This window comes from Polyodon spathula, chromosome 2 (assembly GCF_017654505.1).
Source record: "Polyodon spathula isolate WHYD16114869_AA chromosome 2, ASM1765450v1, whole genome shotgun sequence".
In the NCBI taxonomy this organism is placed as follows: domain Eukaryota; kingdom Metazoa; phylum Chordata; class Actinopteri; order Acipenseriformes; family Polyodontidae; genus Polyodon; species Polyodon spathula.
In genome coordinates, this window is record NC_054535.1 from 83299753 (window position 1) to 83322470 (window position 22718).

Consider the following 22718-nt stretch of genomic DNA (forward strand, 5'->3'; position numbering starts at 1 on the left):
TTTGTACAATATTAATAAGAAGTTGTTTCACTGAATTTAACAGATCTCAGAAACACTCTTCTATGCACATGTGCCAAAGTGCACAGTCACTGGCTGTGCCCCTCTCCTGCAAGCCTAAACAGAGAAAACAAACAAGTTGTCAAGATGTATGAAATCTAAAGTTGAACACACTTCATTGAAGAAGGACTTGGTGTTGTAATTAGATGGATTAAACCATAAAAGGTTCAAAAGGTAATGCTCATCATAATCCCTACGATTATTCAGGACCTGTACATTGCAAGACCTAGAACCCCACCAAACTTTGTCTTCAACCCCATCCTACCTGGAAGTCGTTCTGGAGGCCGTATGCGCATTTTGTCATGTTTGTGCAGGAAGAGAAATCATAACCGGATTTACAAGCTGCTTGAGTGCAATTTGTAAGAGTTCCAACAATGGTATTATTAACATTCCCTGTGGCATCACGCACAATACAAGAACCTGGGAATCAAGCACAGATAATTGGAGATGTATCAGCTTTTAGCAGTACATGTAAAGCAGCAACAATGCAAAGTTGTGGAAGATTTAGAATTAATGGTGATCTTTTTGCAGCAACCAGTTCACTGAACTGGTAGCAGCCTAGATTTATAAAGGGGTGGAAGGAGACTTAAGGAAAATGTGGATTAATTTTCTAACGTCAGTGGAGACCACAGGGGTCCTGTGAATGGACTGTGGTGACCGAGATACGCTGACTCATAACTCCTCCTTCCTTGTTTTTGCAGGTTTTAACAGGATAAAGCATAATGAGTGAACTAAGCATGGCAAATCCCTTGCTAAGCACTCCTGACACCAACTTTAAGTGATAGGATCTAGGATCGATAGTAAAATCGCCATATTGTTGCAGGGGGCACAGCTTTAAGAGTACAGGCTCGGACCAGGAACAGAGGGCACAGCAAGCGATCACACTTAGTGTGATACAAGAAGTCTTTCTTTCCTAAAAGAAGCTGGAATGGTCATACTGGCAAGACTACAGTAGCAGTTTGTGAAACTAAATCTAATTAAAAAATGAAAATCTGTTAGATGCATTTTCTCTGTATACCACTCATGTCAAAGGTTCTTACGGGGCTCAATAGAAGAATAGAATGTCCAGGTGAAAAGAAATTCTATTTTCAATCTCTCAGTTACCTGTAGATATATTGTACAATGAAACAGCAACATACCTGTAGAAAAAGCAATTCCAAGGTAAACGATAGTAGTTATCAAGATGGCTAAGAGAGTTCCTCTTGGGATGGCTAACTGCGGATCCTGAAAAAATATTGAACACTACTTCAGAATACATGGTGTATAGTGTAATCAAACAGTTTTTGGGCAATTTTTTTTAATTAAAAAAAAAAAAAAAATCAGCTTAAAAATGGAGTAGTCCATATTACTGTAAAGCTTTAAAACATTTTGGCTACATGTCTGTCTATATGAATTTTGCTTACATATATACACACACACACACACACACACACACATATTATATATATATATATATATATATATATATATATATATATATATATATATATATATATATATATATATATATATATTATATATTTTTTTTTTTTAATGTGAAACTCAAAGTGCATAATACAGTACATGTAGCATATCTCAATCTACTCTGAAATATGTACAAAATCATGTTTATGGCGAAAGCTGTTTTTATAGGTAGGAGATGCTGTTTTAAGCATTTGTCATGGAACAAGGTAGAATTGTTTGGACAGTGTTAAAAGTCCTCCCGCAGAATTCCATGAAAATGAACATTACCTACCGCAAGATCCCCAGAGATGTTCGCACCAGCAAGAATCCCTGTTGCAGCTGGGAAGAAAATGGCAAAGACAGAGAAGAAAGTCTCTCCGTCTCGAAAATCAGGACCCATGTTCTCCATCATTATGTCACCTAAACACCAAAAAGGACACTGACTGAATTGTTAACCCTATCACCCACAGCATCCCTCATAATAGACTACTGATAGAATTAAAAGGAAAGTTTACACCATTTATTTTTCTAAAGTTGCTACAAAACTAAACTAATAAGTCAGTATATGTTATTATTTGTTTAATTTAGTAGACATCTTTATCCAAGGTGACTTAGAGACTAAGGTTTATGAACTATGCATCAGCTGCAGCGTCACTTACAACAACGTCTCACCCGAAAGACAGAGCACATGGAGGTTAAGTGACTTGCTCAGGTTCACACAATGAGTGAGCAGGGATTTGAATCAGGGACCTCCTTGTTACAAGCTCTGTTCTTTAATCACTGGACCACACAGCCTCCCAAACAACATCAACTCCCCATAAAAGCTTACAGGAGAACTGAAGGCCAGTGTCCCCTCCAATCCCACTGCCAAGCCAATTGACTCTTCTGCTTTGAAAGCCAGAATGCACAGGCGGCTAATTTATTATATTTTGGAGTATAACTTGGTGAAAAGCAGCATGTTTATGGTAGCTTTTATATTCAACATCTGTGGTGAAAGATGTACTGTATAGTGTAAAGTGGATATGTTTGCAAGTAGATCTTACATACCTTTGTATCCAAAGAATCCTTTGGCTTCCTTAGACTCCATGGGGATAAATGATCCAACAACATAATTAAAAATGGCTGCTATCAGGATAACCAGCAGAACAAGTTGGGCCTTAAAAAAAAAAAAAAGAAAAAGAAAACTGAGCTTAAAATCAACTATACAGAAGCAATCTCTTTAAAAAAATAAAAATAAAAAAAGATACAACTCACGTTTGATTTTGTACAATAATTCCATTTAAAAAATGAATAGTTGAATGCGTGTTGTTTTTTTTGGTTTGTTGTTACATTTCAAGAATGAGTAGCCCTTAAAACCCTAACCTGTTTTGTCACCCATTCTTGGCTAAACTCTACTGCACCTACCTTCAGCGAGGTTCCTTGCAAGTTTTGTAATACGTACAGTATTTCTGTTGCAATCAGGGTAGTGTTCATTTAAGTCAAAGCTGAACATTAACAGTTGGTTTCACAGACCCTACTTAGCACTAATCTTCAATTTCCTTACCTACAATGCAGTAACATTCATAACTGAATACAAAGAACAAGCTGGACTGTGATTTGTATGACTGTTACCTTAATTTGGTCCTCTACAGCATATTTTCAAATAAAAACCAACTGCAAATTTAGAAGTGTAAACATTTCAGCTAATTGACACTGACAGGCTAAACAGGATAAGTATGTAAAATATTGGCTAAAACACACATGCTAATGGTAATTGGACAGGGCTAATGTTAACCTATGACCTACCTAATAGGCTCTACCATTATACAGTATCACTCTAACCCCTAGTATACTCTATCTATCTGCCACATATCAAGGTACTGTTAGTTTTAAGGTTAGGAGCAGAGTACACTGGGATAGGACAGATTCTTACCTTAGACTCCCATTCCATTCCAGCTACAGAGATTCCAAGCAGCACAATGACAGTGATAGTGCCAACGATTCGGATGTCATTGGTTTGATCAATCATGAGTAAATCGCTTTCCTATGGAAGAAAATAGGTAGATAAAACAAAGGTTACATTTTCTGTTTCTTTTCACCCCTTACTTCACTACTGTCATATTAGCAGCCCCTATTTGATGACAAATTCATTTTACAAAAACATTATAAATTAGATGAAACAGAGACAGCACATTCGAAAAGTTCACTGACATCTTCTCTCCAAAATAAAGACTTTTATTCTTAATCCAAGACTAAGGCATTGGCTTTGTACAGTAAGATGTCAACCACTGCAACCTCAAACTATGAACTAAAAATCTCCAGAGTTCTTGCCAGACCAGGTAAAGTAAAGCTGGTAGGTGTTTTTACATCCCCTCACCCTCATTCCAGCACCCTATCACAGTTTTTCCACATGCTTAACTGTCTTACCTTCAGCATCTCCACAACAGTTTCTGCAAAGCCCACAACATACATGGCCACTGCTACTGCATTCGCAAAGGCAAATATGAGGCCGATTGACCCTCCAAACTCAGGTCCCAGACTTCTGGATATCAGGTAATACGCCCCTCCTGTGCAAGCGAAACAGTATGACAGTTTAACAGACAGCACACTCCAAATGTTTATTTACAATTGTTTTATCTGTGTCATGCAAGACTGATGAGAAGTTAAGCAGAAGCAAACCAGGTCTATTTCAAAGTTGAGGAGTCCAGACTTCGTGAAAACTGATGGTTTGATAACAGAAACAATATAAACCTGAACAAGCTTACCAATGATGTACTCCCTTCAAAAAAAATGTGTGCAAGACGGTTATTGGAATAACTCAAAAAGTAACATTTTTATGAACTTGATTATCACCGTGTGTCACTTGGATACTGGATTTATTTATTTATTTATTTTTGTTGCCTGAGGCAAGAAATACATCCACAGTGAATAGACTGCTTTACAAAAAAATAAATAAATAAAATCATCCAGGAACAGTATTTTAACATAAAAATGAATACAACTGTGGGAAAATATTTAAAAATATTGTAGCATACATTTTAAAACTGGTCAGCAAGGTAAGATTTATCTATTTTTATTTTAGGCAGCAGATTCACACAGGTTGTATAAAATATTCCTTTCGTTTTTTTTTTTTTTTATGTCTGTATGGCCAGACACGAAGAGATCTGTATGCTTTTTGTTTTTGGTTTACAGAACAAATACATAATCTACTTCTTTCAGCACAAACGTATTTGGTTGCGGGGGGTGCGGGGTGGAATCTGCAAATAGCTTAAATTCCTAAAAGTATTAGTTTTTTCTGGGATTAAAACGTGCACCACCAGATGATTTCTAGAATTATTTACATTTTCAACACATTTGATAAGGATACGTGGTTTCTTTTGAAGCATGCTGGATTTCCCTGCATAAAAGACTGATACGAAAGTGAGGTTCCACCTTAGGATCTGGTCAGCTGGGTACATACTTGTAGGTGTAAGAAAACTGATCAGTAGCTATTGGAAGTAGGAACAACAACAATAACATCACTACAGTCTAATAAACCAACTCAAGGAAACCTATCTATTATCACTAATCATAACCCAACTTTCCTTAGGTTTTAATCCCTAAATGTCTCTGACATTTACTGCCTAACTATCTTTGGGACATGCCATCAATCATGCACATAACAATTTTTCTGTTCTCTACAGGGGCTTTAAAATCCTGCTCATCTGTACACAGGTAGACAGAACATTTGAGTTAACATCAAGTAGGACAGAGGGTCTGGAACCAACTCCCCAGTAATGTTGTTGAAGTTGACACCCTGGGATCTTTCAAGAAGCTGCTTGATGAGATTCTGGGATAAATAAGCTACTAACAACCAAACGAGCAAGATGGGCAGAATGGCCTCCTCTCGTTTGTAAACTTTATTTTGTTATGTTCTTGAGCATTTATAAAAGATAGCTGCTCTTCGGCTTCAGGATCCTTTTTAAACAAAAACTGGGAGGAATTCCAAAAGTTAATTAAAATAGAATTCTGGGAAATAAATTAAATAAATATGAGCAGGAATTAATCAATTCAATAAAGGTGCTGATTTTTACAGCACATGATGAAATTCGAGTCCTGGGAGAGCTCATAATGGGCTGGCAGATCCAGACCTGTGCAAGGTTTCTATGACAAAATAACTTCAGGCATACCACAGCTGATCTTGTTCTAAAGGCTTCCTCTGTTTATATTAAATGTATGCTGACAGATGAAAGTACAGCCTATCCAGGTTTCATTTAGCCCAGCATGTCTCGTGATCATCTATAAAAAGAGTATTTCGACACTAATTACCAGTTCAAAAGTTCAGTTAAAGGAAAATGGTGAAAAACTGAAATCAACTATAAAAGCAATTGGTTCTCACACTCTGCATCGCCAACAGCATATTAGACAAATTAGGCTTACAAAAATATTTTATGTGATACATTGTCATTTGTGCAAGAGAAATACCAGAAGACAAAGTAGTAAAGCATGACAACATGTTCTGTCTTACATCTAGCACATCTTGCCTTTTTCACTATTTCACAACCCCAAAGTTGCCTGAAAAACTTTAGACCCAAGAGGGTTACGTGTGGTTAGGGGCAATTCAGAAACTCACATTTAACCACATTAGCCGAGTAAAAGTACAGTGAAACCACCATCAGGCACTCTTTGGCTTATGCAGGCTGAGGATACCTCTACATAAAATGCCATGAGCATAAGACATTTGCGATGTCTCTTATGTGACAATGACCAGCTTATTTTCTTCTGTTTATGAGGCTGAAATTGTATACCGCTCTGGGGGTGAAAGCAGTACCACTCAGGGCCTTCTCCATGGTTACTGGAGGCCTCCACCACCTAAAAGCTGCAGGTTATCAGTGTTAGACTGAATATATTCACATGCACTGACAATCACGGACAATAAGACAGCTTGAAAAATCACAAATATCTGGCAACAGGAGTCCTTTTGCACAGTTTAGAACCTCGCTTAAATATGACACTTGATTAAGCACCATCTCATCTTTTGTATTGACAGTTATACTCTACCCTGTGTAATCATGTACCGCCAAGTTCTTTCACAATGTTACTCAAATTAAATGTGGGACATTAAAATGACAGATGTCAGCTAGTTGTTGGGTTTTCTTTTTGATATTTCCAGGCCGTTAGCTATTTCTCATTAATAATCATTGTCTCCTCCCTCTAACTTAGTTTCAATCGTTGTGTCAAGAGATAGAGCTGGGGGCTCCCAAGTGGCATATCCAGTAAAGGCGCATCACAGGGAGTGCAGGATATGCAGGATATATTATACCCTGGGGATCACAAGTTCGAATCCAGGCTATGTCACAGCCGACCGTGACCGGGAGTTCCTAGGGGGCAGAGCACAATTGGCCTAGCATTGTCAGAGTAGGGAGGGCTTAGGTCAGCAGGGGAATCTATGCCTCACCATGCATCAGTGACCCCTGTGGCCAATAGGGCGCCTGTGGTTCTGCAGTGGAGCCACCAGATCTGTGTTGTCATCCGGCACGATAGGTCTGGTGGCATCATTGTGGATCCACAGTGTGAAAAAGGACGGATTGGCAGGAGCACGTTTCGGAGGACACGTGCTCCAGCCGCCATTCCCAGAGTCAGCAGGGAGAGACATTCTCATAAACTTATTAAAAACCAGACACTTAAACCATGGTTGTCCTAAATAAATGAAAAATGTTATTAGCATGTGTTTAAAACTGCTCCAAAGAATGGCAGAAATAAAAATAAAAAAAAACTCTAATAGAAAAATTGATTACAAAAAAAAGATTACCATGAATTACATTATTGTTGCTACTGTTGGTAATTACAAAATTAAAACAGCTCTACTTATTATTTACTAGCTGCATTTGTAATAGCCTATTTTTTCACTGATGTTTCTAAACCATATTCAATATATTTGAATTACTTTTTCCTTGGGCCTTCTGACCTCTGAATAATTTTGTTCACAGTGTTCCCGGGACTAAAGGACGAAGACAATGAATACATGCTTGTAGTCGATCTGGGACATAGCATGTGAACCGCAAACACCCAACACGGAGGGGTTGGGAAAGTACTGTATTGCAGGTGCCCCAGCTTTCATTGTTATGTGGATTTATAGTACTTTACTGTGTCAGATTTAAACCAGATTCACCCAGCAATGCACAGTACATGTTTCCAGTACTACTGGATGTGCTTAGGAAATAATTTGGATTTAATTGACTTAAATTTAATACATGCAGCCGGAGTTGTTCTGCAACTGTGAACAGCTATTTCATCTATAGGGATACCTTCCTGCTTAGGCTATTGTGTATCACCTCAATTCCCCTCATGAAAAGGACTGAAAAAATGCTATAAATAAATCTCATAACAAAACGTATTCAGTAGTTCAGCTGAAACGGCCACAGCTAGCAGGTGAAATTGAGGAAAAAATCATTTCAGATCATCCCAAAGTGTGCACCCTTATTCCTGCCATATTTTTATACTGCTAGATTTAGGAACACACTATATCTCATTCTTACGTGGAGTGTGAATTGTGACAATCAAATTACCAAATCTAAATAAAAGGTCCCTATCTTTGACCCTAATTGATTAACCAGTCAATCAAGTTTGAAACCACTGAAAACATCTACAAAAAAAAGTGACCTGGGCTAAAAATGACCCAACTGGAGAATGGACGTTTAAACACGATCCAGCTAAATCAGGATATCTCAATTTAAACTACCCAAGGGACTGGACCTCCAGCAGCACACCATATCCCCAAACAATACCTGAAGTTGGTGGAAGAAAAACCATCTTGTCCCCAATTGACACTTCAGCATTTGACTGGCTCCCCAGACACTGATAAGTAATGAGCGACTTACTCTATGTTACACTATACAACGCAACACATTATCAAGAGCTGTACTATTATTACTATTAGATGGAGTTTATCATTAAATAAGTCAGCTGGGTGAATCCATAGATCAACAGTACTAAGCAGGATACTATCAGTACTATGGATTTCATAGCAAATCTCTCCAGCCTTAATATATGTTGAAAAGACCTAGGCACTGCTGTGTACAGTTTGAAAAAAGACTCAGCAGAGCAGAAAGGGCACAGCGGTGCATACTTTATAGTTGCATTCAACTTGAATCACCTGAAACTTGCAAATGCTTCTGAAAGGCTGCACAACGGTACCCTGTGAATTCTCTACATCACTGCCTAGCCCTACACTTCCAGTCAGCACCTCCTGCATTTCGGAATCCAAGGTAGGGTTTCATTGTCAAACCCAGAAACAGCCATTGTTCTCCATGATTTTTCTCCAATATCGATATACTGTGGAAAGCCATTACGGAGATCAATATTATGTTCCACGATTAGAAAGCATTTTTGTCACACCATGAAAGGACAGAGTTACATTTCCATCAAATAAAAAAGGTATCGGGTTCAAAAACATTTCAACATTAATTATGAATAAATCCAAAAAAGGTCTAAGGTTTTCTTGAACCTTGTGCATGGTAGATCATTTAAAAATACTCATTAAAGAAAGGAAAGCTGCAAAGCAGAAACACTGGGCTTGGGTTTAATTCCAGACTGGTATAATAGGCTTTTGTTTGTTACTGAAATTTGAGTAGAGCACGTAGTATTTCCTTTGCCAAACTGGATAAACGGTATTCTGTGTTCTAATTTTGTAGTAAAGGTGACAGGCGGTTCAGTGGCAATCAGAGCCCATCCAGGTTCTCAATATCAGAAGACACATCCTGGATAATTTACAGTACCACAAAGTTAGAGATGTTATTTTCAAATGAGAGACACAATTGAAGTGCCTTCCTTTGGAAGACTAAAGCCCTTTTCACACTGCCATGCTCTACCCGGGTCAGAACCTACTTATCAGGACCCGGGGTCATACGGGCCGGCTATGTGATTTCACACTGCTTTTGATAAAGCAGTGTTGACCTGGGTGACAGACACAAGTGCACAATGCGTAGATCAATGCCCTGGAGGCAGCTTGTTACTGACGCTTCTATCCAAGCTTCTCTGCATTGAACCATCAACCTAAATGTTGATTAGAGCAAATGTACTTCACCCCTGCTGCAATCTGGCTCATGGTGAGTCTCAAGCAACAAAAAATATTGCTGAACAGAATGAACAAAAATGTTCCTTCCAGAAGTGAAACCTTCACACAGACTTGGCTGTTTGCTATTTCACTGGCCGTTATGCATTTTGTCTCGCTCAACCCGGGTCAAAGCGTGTTATACCATATCCTGAGGTAGGTAGCTGTGAACCAGGTTAACCTGGGTACAACCCAGGTAAGTGGTTTCACACTATGTGGGATTGAGACCCAGGTAGCCAGAACCCGTGTCCAGACCTGGGTAGGCGTGCCAGTGTGAAAGGGGCTGAAAACTGTGTAGAATTGGTGATACTGGAGCAAGAACAAAGAAACGTACATAAGGTCCAGTGCAACATAACATTAACATTGTGTTTATTTTGCCATTAGGGATATAAGAAATGTTAACCAAATACAAAGACTGACTATGTTTGTATTTGCCTCTCAAGGACATCTTATTTCAAATTCATTTTTCCAAAGTAACAATGAAACCCTTTGTTGGCATGGTCGATCTTTTAAAAGCAAATCCATTTGAGAAATGTTGTTTGAATAGTGGGAGTATGCCATCGACTAAAAAAATGTTTAATTTCTTTAATAGGTCATCACAACCTCATTGATAAGTCATGGCTAACTACCTAAATTCTACTTTCTCAGTTGGGCCATTGCATTTCATATTCTAAAAAGATTCTGTTGAATATTATACATGAACCATACCAAAACACAAAACAGAATTAATAAAATAATTGTGAGGAATAATAATAAATGACTGACAGAATTACCTCCTCGCACAAACCCATTGGTCGCTATGGCTGAAGTGGACATTCCAGTGATGGTTGTCACAACTGTTGCCATCAAGATAATAGCAAAGGAAAGAGCTGTTGGAGGAAGACACAGACAGACAGACAGAGGGAGCTACGGTTAAAGCAGGTTATTTCTGATTCTTGTGCTTTAATGCCTGTGAGGAAACAAAAACCTTACTGAGGATTCAGATTTAGGAGATTCAATGTGCTTATACAAGACCAGATTTACAAAGGTTGTAAATAGTTTAAACAAGTCAATCACTTGTTTGTTGTTTTTTCTTCAGACTATATCAACCCTATAAGGGAAATTTGAGAATTTACTCTCATGCTACTATTGCCCAGTTTCAAAACTGCGTTTGTATGTACTTTTACTCAAACTCAAAGGCAGTGGTCCCTTTCACAATACTTGTGGGTCATCCCAGTGACGAGGTGGGTTATTTGAAAATAAATATTACTGTATATAGAATCATATGGTATGCACTTTACTGGGGCATTACATGTATGTACAATACTTTTTTTTTTTTAATGGCATGTTCAGAAATTAGTTCAAACCAAGTAAGGAGGACTGAGTCTATGCTTTAACATTTCCTTGGTAAAAAGGTGCTTGAACGTCGACAGTATTTATACCAACAGTTAACAAGAACTTTAGAACTTTTACCTACCAATGCCGGCTTGCCCGACAATCCAGGTCATGCGAATAAAGAGCATGACGCCCCATATGTTCAACATGCATCGTACCTGGGGAAAAGGAAGGAAGGAAGAAAAATCAAGGTTTAGTTTAAAATAAACAAAGAAAAAGTGAGTAGTGTGCCATAAACCTTCTAGCTTTAGCAAATACATTCATGTCAATGCATTGCATTTATTCTAGCCACGGCATTTTTTGTAACAAAACAAAAAAAACAGAGTGTTGCTTATTTCTGTTCACAAGAGTTTCCCAAAAGCAGATGTTCCAACACTGAGGTTATTTCTAGAGCAATAGGATGGCAACCTTTACCATAGCCGGGTACACGCATACACCCATTCATGAGACCGCAACAACTAACCTTTGAAGCAGCATAATTAAAAAGAGGATAAGAATTTGCTGTTACTTAATTTATTTTAAAATAATTTATCCAGGATAAGCCTACATCAATTTATTTTACAGAGGCGCTTTGGAGACAGCAACACGTGCCAAAAACCTGTTATTAAAATCCACTGCCACAATAAACCCAGGAGGTCAGACATTGGACACGGGAACATCTAAAAATCGTCAATTATGATTGGCTGATTTGGGGTGGGGTAAAACATTAAAAGTCAGTTAAAGCCTTCATCCATGTAACCATAAGAGTGTTTAACTTTTAAAATCATGCATTTAATATATTCATGTTGGCATTCGTATTTAACACAGCAGTGATTATGCAGTATAAGTTCAAATTCGAGTAAATGCTTTTTTAAAAATCGGGTAGAATTATTTAAAGAAAAAAAATCGGGTGAAATAGGGTGGATTTATATATTATATTCGGGTAGAAATCAGGTTTTAATTTAGAAAGAAATAAACAAACAAACAATCGACTGTTACATCTAAATGCTCTTGGCTTAAACACACAGACTCATAAAACAAATAACTGAAGACAAGTGTGAAAAAAAAAGCTAAAACCTTAAAGCTATACTGCTGTAAAAAAATAAAATAATATATATATATATATATATATATATATATATATATATATATATATATATATATATATATACACACATACACACACACATACATACATATATATATATATATATATATATATATATATATATATATATATATATATATATATATATACACATACACAAACACACATACATAATATATATATATACACACACACACACACACACACACACACACACACACACACATACACAATCTCCAGACCCGCTTTCAGATGGTACTTTTTGAGTAACAGCTTCTTCCTTGCCACCCTCCCATACAGGCCAGTGTTATGCAGAGCTCTTGATATGGTTGACTTGTGCACCATTACTCCACTCCCAGCCACTGAACTCTGTAGCTCCTTCAAAGTCATTGTTGGCCTCTCTGTGGCTTCTCTCACAAGTCACCTTCTTGTTTGAGCACTGAGTTTTGAGGGACGGCCTTTTCTTGGCAGTGCCTGGGTGGTGTGATGCAGCTTCCACTTCCTGATTATTGATCCAACTGTGCTCACTGGGATATCCAAACACTTGGATATTATTTTGTACCCTTTCCCTAATCTATACATTTGTATTACTTTATCTCTAACTTCTGTAGAATGCTCTTTGGTCTTCATTTTCCTTCAGATTTTAAGCCTTACCAATGATCCTTCAACAGTGGGGTTTTTATCCAGAAAATGTGACAGCAACTTTAATGGAGCAACTTACCATTGGCCCCAGGTAGAGGCCAATGGTAAGGTAATTGTGTCCTCGTTTGGGCAATTTCTTTCATCGGCGTAAACTGGGAGCTTCCACAGCACAGGGGTTGAATACTTATGCAAGCAAGATATTTCAGTTTTTTATTTTTCTTAAAAATATTTCCCAACATAAAACCAATGTCACCTTACAATAATTGATTCTGAGTTTCAGTGTTTAAAAATAAAATATCAAACAGGACGAAATTTCAATGTACCATTTGTAATTCAGCAATATGAGAGAATTGGTCAGGGGTCTGAATACTTTTGCAAGCCACTGTGTGTGTGTGATATATATATATATATATATATATATATATATATATATATATATATATATATATATATATATATATATATATATATATATATAAAAACACTAAGAAGCCACATTTTTCTAATAGGTAAATCAGCTATGGTCATACGCACCAGTTCTGCTCTGTTGCATTTGAATCACAGACAACTACGCATGTGTTTATTCATGTACAGTATGTGCCTATTCAGGGAGTTTTCGGATTTAACCCGAATGCAGAAATCAAGTTAAAATCGGATAAAACCCCAAAATTAGACGCCCTAAGTATAATGCAAATGTATTTAACATAAAAACAATAAAAGGTTTTTGTAATCTGGCCAGTGCAGTTGCTTTAAAATAGGGCCTGTAGTCTTACACATACATGTACGTAAATGTTGCAGTGTTATTATTATTTTTTTATTTCTTGTACTTATTAAATGTATTTATTTATTTTGAGAGCTCTCTGTGGCGAGTTTTGCAATTGGTAATTGGACATGTTTACGTTTAAATATTAAGCACTATGGGTGTCATGTATCAAGATCAACCGACGTATCACTAAATTTGTGAGGGTAAAGTAGCGCTCTGCCACGGTACAAATTTTACCCTAACCCGAATGTATTAACTCGCCCAAAATTCATGAGGCACGATGTAAGCAGACACTCTTAAATGGGTAAATGTGCTGCCCATTTGGTGTAGTCATTTCTGCTTCTCCACATGAGCTTCCTCATATTGTTCGTCTGATGTAGCTCATTTGGAGGGGAGGCGCCATTTATCAGACTAGTCTGAAAATCTGTGCTACAGGAGGCCCATTTGGAGAGGGAGGCTCAGAACACTGGCACTGCCTGCGTACGAGCGGTGCCAGGTTCTACGTCAGCCCTGATTTCCTCCAACAAATCCAAAATAACGCCACTGCTTAGCAGGTATCAAGCAGTAATTTCATCCTCAGGGAGTTAAAGGGTAGTGTGGACCCTAAATACTCTCCCTCTGTTCCTGGGTTGTTCAGGAAGGTTAGGAGCCTGCACTAGTTGTCATAAAAACTAAGTTATGACTGTTGCCATACCTCTTTCCTATCAGCCACTTTGTGACATTCTTTTGCACCCAAACAAGACCAACACAGCTGTTCTGCCAATTCATAAATCGAATTAATACCACAGACTTACAAATAAGCCCCACTTATAATTTGCCCATGCATATAATTAAAGCTTGACATGCCTTAAAATGTATAGCTACTGAGCGGCAGAGCACATTGCACAGCGGAGCGCATTTTGGCGATGTAACAATGCCTTAACTTGCCAAAAGTGTCATGACACATATGGTGCAATTTTAAGGCCAGTATAAACTCGCCGCTAACACCTTAATGCCATCACAAACACTTGATACATGACCCCCTATATGTTTATTCTTCCAATTTTAAGTTTTGTTTAAACTACTGTAAATGGCCTATATTTTTACTTCAAGAGTGTATGATTTAGTTACATTTGGAAAGATGATCACACAGATAACAGCAGATTTCCATGAAGTCTTTAAATGTCACTAGAATCATCTGTTAGAAAGAGAAAAACGGCATGGCAATGCTCCCAATAGAATAAAGTATCCTATATTCATTTTTTATCTACACAATGGCTATTAGTTGGCCTTAACTAAAACATTTCAGAAGCTCCATAATTGCTCAAGGAGAGAGGATTTAAAAGCTCCAGATGCTACCGCTAGATTAAAAAAAAAAAAAATACTGCAAGCTGGCACCTCTGGAGTGAACTGTAGATGGTCAAGAATATTTCTACGCTGGCTACCATACTGTAGCTCTACTTTATAAAAAAAATTAAAATAAAAATACATTACAAATTAAGATTACTGATTTTGCTGCATGTTAATACTACACAGATGGCTTGGCAAAGTTTCATAGGCTGAAAATAAAACGGCCTCATTCTTCAAAACCCAATCAACCCACTGAGCCCAGCCTGACAGATCAAATTAAATTTGTATTAAAACTTAAGTTTAAAAACATACTCTCACATGATAATAAATGGGTTATGTTAGTATGGTCAGAAAGCAATGCTAGAGCAGTACCTGGAAGTACAGTGACAGGATTGATTGACCTGATTTGCAAAAAGCAGTAACCATTTGAAATGGGGGCTTAAGTACACTAACTTCAAATTACATTTGTTTTTACTGCCCTCAGCCTATTATGAAGTTTGCAATAATCATAAAATAAATCATAAATACAGTAATGGATTATTGTTATTTCTACTTTCTGTGGTCACCAGATAGATGGAACTGGCTATAAAAAGACCCCTTTTGCTGTTCTAAGCTGGATTACACACTGTATGTATATGTAGAATAGAATGTCCACATGTCTCAAATATGGCAAGCTACTGTAGTATAGAAGTCTACAAAATGAATGTGCAGTCTAGTGAAAGTCTTCTGCTAAAGCCTGAGAATCATTTAAACAGGCATGGCATGAACTTGGTTCAACAAAACAGTATATAGAGTATTCACAAGTTAATGGAGGTCAGTATGTATCAGTTACAGAAAGAAAGTATCAATAAAGTCCCTCTAAAAAGTACAGTACAAGGTGAATGCAATGATTGGAAACCTTTATCGATTTTTAGGGAAACTGTAACATGGCAGTAACTTGTGCCTTGCAGGCAGACAATGGCTGCTTATAGACCAGTAAGCAGGCATTATTAAGAGTTAATTTGTGTCTGCTTTTTTAGTAGCATATCAATTATTTTTCAACAAAGCATGTGCCATATTCCACCTAAATGATAATAAAACAAACTACTGGGTTATGTACTGTAATGAGTAGACTTAGCTACTGTTCTGCTCTTGAAAACTGGTTAATATAGGCCTCAAGAGACTTCTCTGGCATGTTAATTTTTATAAATACTCTCAGTTGAAATGGAGATTAAATTAACATTTTGGGGAAATGGAAAAAAGGAAGTTAGACATGACATGACATCTTGTTAACCACAATTGATTTTGCACTTGTGCAAAGCCTCATCGTTTCTGTCAGTATACTGTAGCGCTACAGCTATGACCAAAGGTTTTGCATCAACTAGAATTTTAGGATGGAGATATCTTTTTCTTTTTCTTTTTAATATATGAACATCGTTTAGTTGTTTTATTCAAAATCATGTAATCAAAAGTCTACCAGAAGCCATAATAGTAGTACAGTATTTCATGTTAGACTTTGAAATGCTAACTGTCGTCAGTTTATCGTAACGTATATGGTATGCAATTCGCTATGTTCAGGTAACATTATTCAGCAGGTTTCAATTGATTTTATGAAGCTAAATGCATTAATTCTATAGAGTTATGCAAAACTTTTCACCATAGCTGTAAATCCCTCGTGACACAGCTGTGGGTTCCAAAGATATCCCCTCACTGGTTGTGCTCTATATTCATCTGCATTACTCAGGACACTCCTAAACGGTAGTACAATGCCTCTTTATTTTACTTAGAACAAATGTGTGCCACTGGGTAAATATATATTAAAAAAAAAAAGTGCCAGTTCTTAAAAGATCAAACATTTGATTAAATATTGTGCCTGTGCATCTCAAACAAGAGTTGAATGTTTTCAAAACAAGAGTCTTTAAAATACGTGCGAAAAGCTGGAGTGCAGTAAACTCCACAATGTTTACTTACCAGTACACCTTTAATCCAGCCAAACTTCACAACACCTTTGCCCTCATTCGCTTCCTTGGCTGCTGCCTCTTGTGCAGGAGTGGTTTCTTCTCCATTTGCATAGCCATCCTCAAAGGGCTCCTATAAAAGAAACCGACAGGACACTCAGCAAGGATACCTGCCTTGTTGCATCAGTCTGCAAGCCCCAAGTTCTTCATCAAAATGGCCTGAGCATCATGGAAATAAAACTGGTCATCCATTTCCTATCCCCAACGTACCCCAGAGTCTTGCTGTACATTGCTGGAACACTCAACACCAGATCTGGATTGAACTGCATGACTGAATCAATGCAGTACAGTCAGAAGTGGGGATTCTGTTCAAAGGATTTTTGTTACTGTAGATCTGTGACGTGCTCTGGAGGCACATATTTTTAAACTCCCACCAGCTTTAAGGTAAAGGAACATGGCCACAAAACTCCTAGCGTGTCTAGAAGCTGCAATAAATTCTTGCAATAGAATATAATCTCCTGTAGTGAAGTTTAACCAGATTTACTGCACATCTCCTCTGTGCAATTAGAAAATACTGTAACACACTTGAAAATAGGATTCATGTCATAGCTTCATCAAGTCCCAATTATTATACGTATACACCATGTTTGATGACCTTCTGTTCTGCACAGCAATTTCCAGGTATAGGAAATGGTGAAGTACACACAGGGTCATCAAAATAGCCCATCTACAGTGTAAACCCTTCAACAGAACTGGAGAAAAAGAATTGTGTGGTGTTTTTTTTTGTTTGTTTTGTGTTTTTTAAATCAATTAAACGTACTGCTATGTGTATGTTTCATACCTGAAGTGCTACAGTATATGTCACAGTTTTTGTTTGAATACAAAGGGTTTATATTACAGTGCACACATTCTCAGTCAACATCTATTGTGTGGCAGCCGCGTGTCTTTTCATACTCTCCCTCGTCTTTTGGATCTCAATTATAAGATACAATGAAATCAATCAAAATGAAAATGCTCAACAGCAGTATAGCACTGAATAAATAACCCCACCAATTTTCTTGAATTGTTTCCTATTAAATAATTGTCACACATACTATATAAATATTCACTGCTATCCATCAGTGAATGAGCCAGTCATGGTCAAGCACAGCTTTGAAACAAAGCATAGACTACACTTTCCTCCCTGCTAAACCTTGCTACGGTAGATGCAGTACTGTACTAAATATTGTATAGTGTGGCTTAAAATGCTAAAGAGCTTCATGGTACAGAGTTCCAATGTTTATAATGCTAAAGAGCTTCATGGTACAGAGTTCCAATGTTTATAATCAAAAGGACAGTGGTGTATCACTCTCCTCAGCACAATTCAAATGCAGAGACATGCTGTATGCAAGCAAGGCTTATACTGACAGCCTTATGAGATCCCATCAGTGGAGCAGCTTGGAAGAAGATGTATTGATTCAGTGTCTCTAAACAAGCAGTTTCACATTTCTAATACATCTGGGGTGATGCCTCTTCATACTACTGTACAGGTAATGTATATCCCATCTGTTAGTAAGGGAACTAGAGGCATATTATGTTGTGTTTTGCTCTACTTTAAAAAGGAGCTGCACTGCCTTATTAAAAAACATAACACTGGGAGGGGGGGGGGTAGATTTAAATCTCATTCAGACTATTATAGGGTGATGCAGTTACTGTACATGTTTAACCAGCAACAATGAACTGCCTGTCTGCACTTTATTGTTTGGTATACTGTACTGCACAGAAGCTCGGCAGTCATCTGAAAAATATGACCCTTTATTACCTAGACCTAATTCAAACGAGTACCTCCTAAACACCAAATTAATTTTTGAATATTTGACGTTTGTCTTTAAATAATTTGTGGCCAGATATTACAATCTGGAACCTTTTCTAGGTCCTCTGCAGCGCTGGGTTTTGTCTGATACACGTTACAACCAATCCATCTCGGGTTATTTTACTTGTATCTGCATCTTGGTTGATGAGGTCAAACAGCTACCAGCACTTAACAGTTAGTGGCTTCTTCACTTTTTCATTCTGCAAATCTTTCAGAGATGGCTCCAGTTCAGATCACATCTCTACAAAGACGACAAATATTTCCTGTTAGTAATCTTGACTCCATAAGGAAGCCAAAACAATGACCCATGTGAACAGCCAACACATCAAATCAATCAAAAGAATCTTCTACAAAAGAAAAGGGCTCAACAAAACACTTCCGTGTTCTTCCAAAAAAAACCAAAAAATCCACATTCTGATGCTCATCTGCTTTGTTATAAAAAAAATTGTTGTGTTTTGTGTGTACTTATGGAATAGGCCCACAGTACACAACCTTCCAAATGATTACATTATAATTAGGGCTTCTAATTTGCAGGTTTTATTTTTTATCATATGATGTCCCTTTATTTTGAGCCGATTTGCTTTCTTAAATCAAACACTAATTACCAAAAGAAGTTGTTTCTTTTCTCAAATCTTGATGGAGTTAACAAATGACGTGCATTGATCTCACCCGATTTCAGCTTATTAATTTCCGCTGTGTTAGTTTCTAATAGTGCGTCGCTAATTTAAACAATCTGGTATTCAATTAAGGCTTAACAACTATTAATTAAGGTTTAAAAAGGGATGGAGAGAGATGGAAAATAAAAACCAAAAAACTAGAAGCCCTAATTATAATTCAATACAAACAATGTTTCAGAATCGTTCTGCTACAACCCTGCCAGTCCCTAGAATACTCGGATAAACCTGCAAGATAAAAAATAAAATAAACAGTAAAATACTGCAAATTAAAACCTTCTCTATGTACAGTACATTGTCAATAAACTGGAAAGAACAAAAACTGTATTCATTTTTTTTTTTTTTTTTTTTAAGATGTCCATAGTTAAGACTATGTCCTGTTCAAGGTCAAAAGACACATTAGACGTTGTGGTAAAGCTGAAGTCAGGTACAGCAATAGGCTTTAAAACAGACGTGCCATTGATTAGGATGGACACCCAGGCATGTGACATGGGCTGAGATTTCACATGCTGCCTTAAACCTCTGCCAACACCAACCTCCATACCCTCAAAAGGGCACCTGAATAATTCAACAAGATACCATCTCCGGGGTCTATCAACACCAGGGACACAGTCATTTAGCAGGGACAGGATTTATAAAACTCCCATTATTGTCAGCAGGTCTCTTGTCTGTTGACAATGGGCTGTGCTTGCAAAGGGTCAGCCTGGGCGGAGCGAATATGTTACTGAAGAGGTATTGTTAAAGCTATGAGCACAGTGCCGACACGTGGGCTGCAGCCTAAATAATGCACAGCAATCTTAACAATGGGACAGTTAAAACAACAACTGCTGTGGGAGGGAGTGACATTCCCTCTATGGCCAGCAGCAGGGAAAGACGATGCAGGGCTTTTTTGTATTTCAGATTTGTGATAGGGTATTGTGTTTTAGTGAAAGGCTTTTAAGATAAACAGCATACTGAACTGGGCACTAAAGGCCTGTTTGTCTATGACTTGTAACAGATACAGCATGGGTGCCACCGCGATGGACCTTCCTGGCTCAGCTATGGCAGTCATTTGAATTAAAATGATTATTGGAGATTCTTGAACAATGGAGATTCAGTAGAGTAGCTCTTACTGCAGATCCCATATTTGGTGAACTTTTACTTAACTGATGTCTATATTAACAACTCTAGTTGAATGAACAGTTCAGATCAGGCGAATCATAGTGCAGTCAGCACTCTTAATATGAGTGGGCGAGTTAAGCTGACATTATATTACTGACAGTACAGCGGGGATAAGAAACTCTTCCAGTCCATTCCATTGTTGACTCTTCCAGACCAGGCCCTTGTTTCATGGTTCTAACCACCCTGGTTCTAAAACTATACTGTATGACATTTCAGGGCCAGTACTGACTAAGTTGCTTCAGATAACAATTTGATTTCATTTAAAATTGCCACACACATTCATTAGCCTGGTTTTCTTAGCAATAGTAGTTACCTCCCATTAGCAATATTCCAATGTGAAAATGTGACGGCACCATCTAATTATTTGATAAGTGTTCATGACAATCAACACAGAGGCTATTTTGGTTACCCATCACTAACTTTTAAAGTTCACAACAAATACCTGCGGTGTGCAGGGTAAAGCCATGTCCAAGAATTTCTTTCCAAAACATTAACAATGAGGCCGACTAGAAATATAGCACTAGGCTGCAGGGGTCTCTGAAGCAGAAAGGGGACGTCGTTCCTGATCACATCGAATCTGAGTACTTTGGACAGACATGAAGGAAAAACCTAGACAGAAGATCAGCAGCATGACAGAAAAAAAGAATATTCAGATAAACATGTTCTGTACATATCAATGGGGCAGTTACAATATCTGTCCTCCAGATAGGACCAAGTACTGAGGAAAAATTAAACAAAAAATACATACCCCTTTAACAGTAAAACACAGTGAACAGATTTGTTTGGCCGCTTTCAGAAAGAATCACTATGGCAGTAATAGCACATATACATTGATATTTTTTGAATACTACCCACTGTGTTATCAGATTACTGGTTTGGGTGTGTGGGTACATTCTATGCAATGGCCTAATTTTAGGTATAGTATTTAGGTTGGGAAGGTCTGCGGTAAAGTACAGTTCCAGAGAAACTGATATACAGTAGCAATGTTCACTGCCTTCCCTACAGCACGTAAACTGAGAATACTAAACTGCAAAGTCCAGTAAAAATACTTAACCACAGGCGATTAGAAGCTGATAAAATAAATTCATTGAAAACTAATGCCAAGTTGGTCGAATCAACTCAGAATGATGCAGGCCCCACAGCTCTTCTTGCACAAAAGTGCTGAAAGCAAATCCTCTCTGCTGGAGTGCACTAACAGGATGTACACCTGACTTAGCTGCGTCAGGGCTTAAAAACAGAAATAAACCAGACTGAAAATGTACGCCTAGTTCACCACCAGCACGTGCGTGTGTCCGAGTTACACCTGGGCTTAACTCCTATGCCTAATAAATATTTAGTCTCAGGTGTAACTTGTTTAAATAACTGGAGTAACGTGTATAAAATAGAAATAAAAAGTATAAAGTATATATGTTTAGTTCATAGATTCCTGTATTAGTGAGCACTGAGGCGTGAAAGTGTGCTGAGGGATCGAAGGTTTCATTTTCACCGACGTGAGTTTACGGAACTAACTGATGAACTCTCAGCCGATTTACAATACGGGTCTGAGAGGAATAGCTCACATCCCTCAGCAATACAAACGCTTATTGCCCTGAGATTTTATGCTAACGGTGCATTTCAAAGTACAGTTGGAGACATGGTGAATGTACACGGAACGCCTGTCGCGCAATTGCCAAGTTTCGCTGGCACTACAGCAACTACTGCACAGGCATCTGTCGTATCCACATGAAAGAAATTGTCAATACAAAGCAGACATGTATGGCGAAATCAGGAATCCCTGGTACAAAAGGCTGTATCGATGGCACCCACTTCAGAATTCAAGCCCCTGTCCAGGATGAATATTTGTACATAAATCAGAAGGGTTATCACCCCCTAATGCCTAACTTATCTGTGATGCAGACATGACCATTTTTAACTGTGTATGGAGATGGCTGGGCTCAGCACACAATGCTCGCATCCTTAAAGAAAGCACAGTTTACCAGGACATTGAGTCAAGGAAATTAGATGGTATCCTTCTCAGGGAGTACCCTATAGTTCTGAGTTGCAAGGATAAAGAGACTCTGATTCACAAGTGAAGGCCCCCCGCCAGTTGCAGGGTATTTGCAACAGCTGCTGTCATTTTTAGCCCTCGCTAAAAGATCCTTCCATTTTTTTCTCACTTCCTCAACACTTCTATACTCATCACAGTATTCATTAACGAGTCGGCTATTTCTTTCCCCTTTTCAAATATAAACAAGTAGCCATTGCTGCTCTAGAAAGAGTGCAAAGAAGAGCGACCAGAATTATTCCAGGCTTAAAAGGCATGTCATATGCAGACAGGCTAAAAGAATT

The 22718-nt window shown here is 37.9% G+C and overlaps 1 protein-coding gene across 2 annotated transcripts in view; it reads right to left on the minus strand.

The window, feature by feature from the left end:
- LOC121302315 (solute carrier family 12 member 2-like) overlaps positions 1-22718 on the minus strand; it is an 84966-nt gene that overhangs the window by 37181 nt on the left and 25067 nt on the right. For both annotated transcript variants that reach the window (XM_041232199.1, XM_041232190.1), the window contains exons 2-10: positions 16717-16836; positions 11028-11103; positions 10345-10440; positions 3907-4046; positions 3413-3523; positions 2548-2656; positions 1793-1920; positions 1197-1281; positions 323-477 (exon numbers count right to left, since the gene is read on the minus strand). In XM_041232199.1, coding sequence (XP_041088133.1) covers positions 323-477; positions 1197-1281; positions 1793-1920; positions 2548-2656; positions 3413-3523; positions 3907-4046; positions 10345-10440; positions 11028-11103; positions 16717-16836 — 1020 coding nt within the window. The remainder of the gene's footprint in view (positions 1-322; positions 478-1196; positions 1282-1792; positions 1921-2547; positions 2657-3412; positions 3524-3906; positions 4047-10344; positions 10441-11027; positions 11104-16716; positions 16837-22718) is intronic.